The sequence below is a fragment of the Carlito syrichta genome, unplaced genomic scaffold (assembly GCF_000164805.1).
Source record: "Carlito syrichta isolate Samal-C Ts95f unplaced genomic scaffold, Tarsius_syrichta-2.0.1 Scaffold301850, whole genome shotgun sequence".
Taxonomy (NCBI): Eukaryota; Metazoa; Chordata; class Mammalia; order Primates; family Tarsiidae; genus Carlito; species Carlito syrichta.
In genome coordinates this window covers 43154-49729 of record NW_007245946.1, presented here as the reverse complement: position 1 = coordinate 49729, position 6576 = coordinate 43154, and the positions used below count along the sequence as shown (strand labels likewise).

The 6576-nt window shown below is 63.2% G+C and overlaps 1 protein-coding gene across 1 annotated transcript in view; it reads right to left on the bottom strand.

Moving 5' to 3' along the window:
* Window positions 1-6576, bottom strand: part of INF2 (inverted formin, FH2 and WH2 domain containing) — a 28569-nt gene that overhangs the window by 12686 nt on the left and 9307 nt on the right. Inside the window, exons 2-8 of the mRNA XM_021711077.1 lie at window positions 4388-4787; window positions 2721-2836; window positions 2490-2649; window positions 1991-2024; window positions 1319-1460; window positions 506-647; window positions 9-312 (exon numbers count right to left, since the gene is read on the bottom strand). Of these exons, the coding sequence (XP_021566752.1) occupies window positions 9-312; window positions 506-647; window positions 1319-1460; window positions 1991-2024; window positions 2490-2649; window positions 2721-2836; window positions 4388-4778 (1289 nt within the window). The 5' untranslated portion in view covers window positions 4779-4787. The remainder of the gene's footprint in view (window positions 1-8; window positions 313-505; window positions 648-1318; window positions 1461-1990; window positions 2025-2489; window positions 2650-2720; window positions 2837-4387; window positions 4788-6576) is intronic.

Sequence of the window (6576 nt, the reverse complement as noted above, 5' to 3'; positions counted from 1 at the left end):
GAGGGCGCCCGGTGGTGGTGCCGGGGAGCGGGGGTGCAGGTGGGGGTGGGGTGGTTGCCCGCTGCCCCAGGGCCTGTGGCTGCTGAGCTGGCACGTCACTCTCGCCCGGAACGCTGCCCGCGTGCTGGCAGGTGTGGGCCGCTGCTGGCTGCTGGCCCTCTACATCGGTAGCGTTTTTCAGGGAGCTGCCCCTCTGGCTGAGGCCGAGGTTGGCCTGGACACTCTTGTGGGCCTTGGCCAGAGGGCTTGGTCGGGGTCGGCCCTTGACAGACAGGAGTCGCTCGACCACCTCCTCCAGGGTGCACTCCTGGGCTGTGGCGTAGAAGGCTGGGGTCAAGGGAGAGGGCCAAAGAGGGGACTGGGGGAAGGGATGGGGGTGGAGGGGAAAGCAGGAAAAGGTGGCTCCCTCCCTCGGACAGATGATGGGTTAGGGGTCAAGGATGGGCCTCCCCTGCGGTCTGAGGCTCCGGTGTCTGCCCCCAGGCTGTGTGCGCCCACCCCTCACCGTCACTGGCCAGGAGCACGGCCCGGTTCACCAGGCTCTCCAGGGCCTCCCAGAGCAGCTGGCTGGAGCGGCGGGCGGGCTCCAGGTGCAAGAGGCCCTGCAGCACTGACAGCAGCTGGGCGGACACTGGGGAGCAGCTCACCTGCATGCAGGAGAGGGTAGTGGTCAGCAGCGACACCCCTGGGTGGCTGAGATGCTGGCCTGTCTGCTGGGCATCTACCCTCATCACCCTTCTGTGCCTTACAGAGCCCTAGTGATGACACCTGAGACTGCAGCACTGGTGACACTTGGGACAGTCCTGTGTTAACAGGAGGGCAGACGGCAACCCTGGTTTCCACCCGCTCAGTGCCAGAAGTACTCCAGCCTGGCTGTGACAATAAAAAATGTCTTGAGATGTCACACGATGCCACCTGGGGACACACGGTCCCCAGCTGACAGCCAGCTGTTTCTGAACAAGAGGGCGGGGCTGGGCACCACTGGACTCAGTCTTGGAGCCTCCGAAGTCCATCCAATGGGACTGATGGGACCAGCCACCTGAAGGGAGTGGTCGGCTCTGGATGGCCCTGGCCTTTGGAATTCAGTCCCCTTCTAGGGCCTGTCCCAACTCTGGCCCCAGGACAGCTCAGACTGGCCCTGCAAGCACCTCTCAGTGCAGTGTCTGACCCCCAGCTGCTGCCTGGAGTGTCTCCAGAGCTGGCACCACTGCCAGGAGCCTGTGGGGTCTGGCCAGGGCAGTGCGGGCTATTGCAAGCCCTGGCCTCGGGCCACAGCCTGGGCTGGAGGCTGCCCCCTGCCCACCCTGCCCCAGCCCACCTTGTGGAACAGGGAGGCGAAGACCTCCTGGTGGCTGCTCATGTCCACCCCGCCCGATACCCGCAGCAGTTCTTCCTCATCCTCTGCCTTGGCCTCCTCGAAGGCCTCCAGCTGGATCAGTAGGTCAGCATCCTCCAGGTCTCTGAGGTAGGAAGCCAGAGGTGGGCTGAGCCGACCGTTCCCACCAGCCTCCCACCCTGGACATACGGGGGCAGTGCTGGCATCTGCCCCAGTTTAGTTCTTGTGGCCAGCTCTGTGGCTGACATGTGGCCAGCACAGTCAGGGATGGGCAAGAGAGACAGCTCCCAGGTCTGAGCCTCGCGCCCTGCCAGGCTGCCCAGCGGTCATGCCCTTGGGGGGAGGGGGAAGAGGACGGGATGGGTACATCCTCCCACTCCCAGGCAGAGACACACACAGAGGCCTGGGGGGACCCAGGACGACAGCCAGGCTGCTGACTGAGGGAGGGGCAGCCCTTCTCTGGGTGCTGGGAGGGTATGACCCAGACCACGCTTGAAGTGGGTACACATGGCCACCCGGCCACGGCAGCCACCTCCCTCCCTGCCCATCTGGAGGTGCCAGTGGGTGAGGCAGCTGGGACCCAGCAGGCAGGCGGGCCTGGCTTTGGGGAGCAGCGAGTGGCAGCTGGCAGGACCAGCCGCAGCAGGGACTTACCGAAGCCGGGTCAGAACGTCCAGTAGCTGCAGCCCTGGGAGGGAAAAGATGGGATTGAAAGGATCGGAGGCTGCTTCTGCCCACCCTGCCTGTCCTCGGGCCCCCACCTCCCACTTCTTTGCCTCCCCCTCTTCTCCTGGCTCACTTCTGCCACCCCGAGCACCCAGAACTGCTCTGCTGCCTCCAGGGAACACCAGGGGCTCGAAGCTCCAGATGAGACACCATGCTGAACATACAGTGGCACCTGTTCAGGGGTCACTGCCAGAATGGCAAGGCTGGAACCCAGGGTCAGGCCACTGGCGCCCCCACTGCCCAGCCAATGAGAACCATCCAGGGGGCATGGCCAGGTGTGCTGGAGTCTGTAGCCACTAAAGGATCAGGTGGTGGCAGGAGTCCCCCTGGCCTGGGGGGCACAGCGGGGGCAGGTTCTGACAGCTGCCACCTCCCTGGGTGGATGCCGCGTGGGCCAGGCTGGTCCAGGAGGCCGGCAGGCACTTACCAATGAACTCGCCCCGTAGCTGGGTGCGTGTGCGCAGGTCCTCGGGGCCCAGGATGATGGCGTTGATCACGCTAAGCAGAGTGACGACATAGGGCACGTTGTCGCTGTCAGAGAGCTCGTTCATGACCACACTGAAGCGGTACTGCTGGCTGCAGGCCGTCTGCGAGGAGGGCGGGGTCAGGGGTGCCCAGGTAGGGGGCCACCCGCCCTGGCCCAGTGCCCGCTGCCTACCTTGTAGTGGTCCAGGGCATCCAGGGTCAGCGCATGCCCCTCAGGCGAGTAGATACACAAGGCGGCCAGCAGCTCAAACACCTGCTTCTTCACCATCACGTTGGATGTGTCCAAGGCTGCGGGAGGTGGGCACACATCTGTTCCCGTGCTTGAGCAGCCAGGCTCAAGGTTGGGGCTCCAGGCATGGTGGGCCGATGTGCTCGCCCATGGCTCCCGTCAGTGCTGAACAAAGGGCTGGGCCCTGCTGAGCTGCCCTCCTCCCTCGGCGTCCGACCCATTCCCAGCCACAGAGCCAGACCCTGAAGGGAAGGGCCTGGAGGCAGAGGGCAGCCCTGTCACTTGAGGGTCTGCTGAGCCTGCCTTTAGGCCTGAGGGGTCCCTGCTGGCCCAACCAGTCCCGTCGCTGGCTCCGGGACCAGGATTTCTGCAGACTCGGCACTGACTGCATTTGAGACCGACACAGCCTGGGGTCCCTGCTTCCCATCCCAGCACTCAATCTGTTAGAGTTGTGGGGTATCTTTCATATAGCCCACTGAAAACAAATCCCAGGCTGGGCGCAGTGGCTCAAGCCTGTAATCCCAGCACTTTGGAAGTCCAAGGCGAGAGGATTGCCTGAGCCCAGGGTTTCGACACCAGCCTGGGCAACTTGGCAAGACCTCGTCTCTACGATAAATGCAAAAAATTAGCCGGGTGTGGTGGTGCGTGCTTATAGTTTCAAATACTTGGAAGGCTGAAGTGGAAGGATCACGTGAACCCAGCAGGTCGAGCTGCAGTGGCTGTGAGCGTGTTACTGCACTCCAGCCTGGGTGACATATTGAGACTCCAACTCAAAAAAAAAAAAAAAGAAAACAATTCCCAGAGGACTCTTCATCAGGGCACAGTCAGGCCCCAGTCTCTGTCTTCTGGGTCACACAGAAATGAGGCCTCTTGCCTCGCTCCCCAACACAGGTATCAGCTGTCCCTATGGGTCTGGCCCGGTCCATCACTGCCCATCCTGGCCAGTTCTTGGACCCTAAGTATTGGTGAAACCTGGTTGTCCCCACAGAGTGGCACAGCCTGACAGGTAAGGGAATGACTCTGGGCACAGCCCAGGAGGCTTCCTGGAGGAGGCGAACGTGAGCAGGGATCTAAAGGATGAGCAGGACTTTGGAGAATGTAAAGCCAGATGACAGTCTGAGCTGGAGGGGGAGGCCACAGCCTGGCCTGCTAGGGAAGAAGTCCCCTGGGTGCTGGAGCGGGCACAGGTTGGGGAGGGGGGTGCTGGGAGGTGCAGGATGACGCCAGCAGGTGGAAGGCTATGGCTGGGCTGTGGTGGAAGGGCTTGGAGCCAGGCAGGCATAAGTGGGTACCACCAGAGGGACTTGTGTCTTTGACCTTGTGTTTTTGACCAAGCTCTGGCTTGGGCCAGGGCTTGGAAGTGGCAGGGTGGGGGCTGGGTAGGAGGCGGGAAGAAGGCAGGGCAGGGTCCCAGGACGGAGGACAGACTGGTGCAGCTGCCCTGGAGGCCTCAGACTTGGGCTGCACGCTGATGCCTTGCCTGAACCCGGGAAGCTGGTGCCTCCACCAGGACGCCCTTCTTGCCCGTCTGGCTGACTGCTTTCCTCCCGGCCTTTTGGACCTGGAGCCTTGTACTGGGTCCCTGATCCCGCCCGGGCAGTGCAGCTCACCCAGGGAGAGCTGGCGTACATAGCCCGGGTTGCTGAGGATGTACTCGATGCCCTGGCGCGAGTTCATGACGGCACGCACGCAGCTGACACAGGTGAGCTGCAGCAGGGCGTCCGCAATCCGCGCCACACCGCGGCCTGACAACCGTGCCAGCGCCTCCAGCAGCAGGTCCAGGCCGCTCTGCTCCAGGAACTGCACCATCCAGGTGCCGTCGCTGCTGTCCAGGCGCTTGCGCAGGCCCGAGTAGTTGACCACAGATGGCATCTGGAGCAGGCGGATGCACAGCTCGGGCTCCGCGCTCTCCAGGTTGGCCTCTGTGGGGTCTGAGTCCTGTGGCCCCAGCTTCTCCTTCAGCGCCGCCCACTTGCGCTGTGCGCCTTCCTTCACCGACATCTTGCCGACCTACGGGATGGAGGGTGCCAGCTCTCAGCCAGGTCACCGGTGTGGTGGTGCTGTCCTTGGCCTGTTTCCCTATCGTGCTTCCTGCCTGCCGTCAGGGGCGACCTTCTGTCCTGCCGCCTGCAATATCCTCAGGCTGCCTCATGCCAATTCCTGAGTTGTCACCGTGACCCAAGGGGCAGGCAGTGAGGTCCCTGCTGCACGCACGGAGACTCTGAGGGCACCTGTGCCCTGACTCCAAGACCGGGGCTTGTGCTGTCCCGGCAGACAGACAGGACCCGGGTGAGCCTGTAGAGGCCTGGGGTGGCAGGCGGCTACACTGGATGGAACACCACTGACCCAGTGCAACAGAAACAGCATCTCTGAGGTTCCCTTATCTTCCCCCAGGGCACTTCCCCTGCACCGATGGACAGGCCAAATGGAACCATGTGGCAGGGGAGATCCCACACCCAGGCACTTCCTGGGCTGCCCATGGTGTCAACAGCATAGCTCAGGAGGCAGCCCTGCCAGGCATGGCTATTCCCTGTCACACAGACAGAAATGCAGGCACCCCTGGCTCCTGGAATTCTCCCTGGATCCAGTTGCACCAGGTCTGACTCCAGCCCTAGGAACAACCACCCCCAAGCCCTCAGGGCAGGTGACGCCCTGTGCAGAAAGCCTGCAGGACAGGCAGGCTTTGCCTCTGCCGTCATCTCCATGCCCACTACATCCCTCTCCCTGGAGCCCTGCTGCTGAAGAGCCGTCTCCAGTCATAGACCCTGGGGACTGGTCTCAAAGGTCAGGGGCATCCCAGGCCCTCCCGCTCTTATATTTAGCATCTGGGAACAGCGTGGAGCTGCAGGAGGGCAGCCTTGAGATGAAGCCTTGAAGCTTGGCAGGGACATGCCCCAAGGAGCCTGGCCCCACCCAGACCCCTCCACTCCAGCCCAGCCTCCCACCACCCCATAGACAGGTGGGGAAATGGAGGAGCACCCAGCGAAGCTGGATCACGTCCCAGAGTCCCATAGCTGGGCACAGTCAAGTCTGGGCTGGACCCCAGCGGTGGTCTGCTAGATGCCAGGCATCCAGGGTGTCTTTGCTTGAAGAGCTGCCCAGGCTGGTGAGTCAGGAGACCCCGGCCCAAGGAGCAACCCAACCTCACACAGACACAGTGGTGGGGTGGGGCCAGTGGCCAGGAGCTTGTCTGCAGGGCGGCCCTGTCCCCAGCACCTGCCATCCTCATCACGGAAGCCCGCTGGCCTCTCTGCCTTGAGAGTATCCTGGCGCCTCCTCCTTTGAGTCCCCCAGGGCCCCTTTCCAGGCCTTCTCCTCTGCAGAGACTGAGCCTGGCGTTTCCAGCAGCCCAGCCCCTGCCTGGCCCCTTACCCCCCCATGCGGCTGCCCTGAGGGGCCAGCAGGATCCTTCCGGGAGGCAGTCTTATGGGGAGGAGAGAGAGCTCCGACCCACGTAAGGACGCAGCCCAGGCCCGTACCAGCAGGTCTGGGCCAAGTCACTTGTCTTGTCCGAGCCTCAGTTTCCCCATCTGCACCTCTGGCACCAGGCTGCAGATAGCATCCTGAGAGGCTGTAGGTGTAGATGCCTCCTCCTCCCCCTGTCGGCGGAAGGTCATCAGTGGGGTGCAGAGCCCAGAGCCCTCTTCGGCTCCCAAGGCTTTGACCACTCCCATCCCTCTTGGTCACCCACCGCTGTCCACTCACCCAGATACGCAAGACCTTCCGGCCGCCTCTGCCCACCCACTCCGGGCCCTGCCTGGGGCTGCTCCTGGCATCCTCCTGGCGCCTCATCACTGCT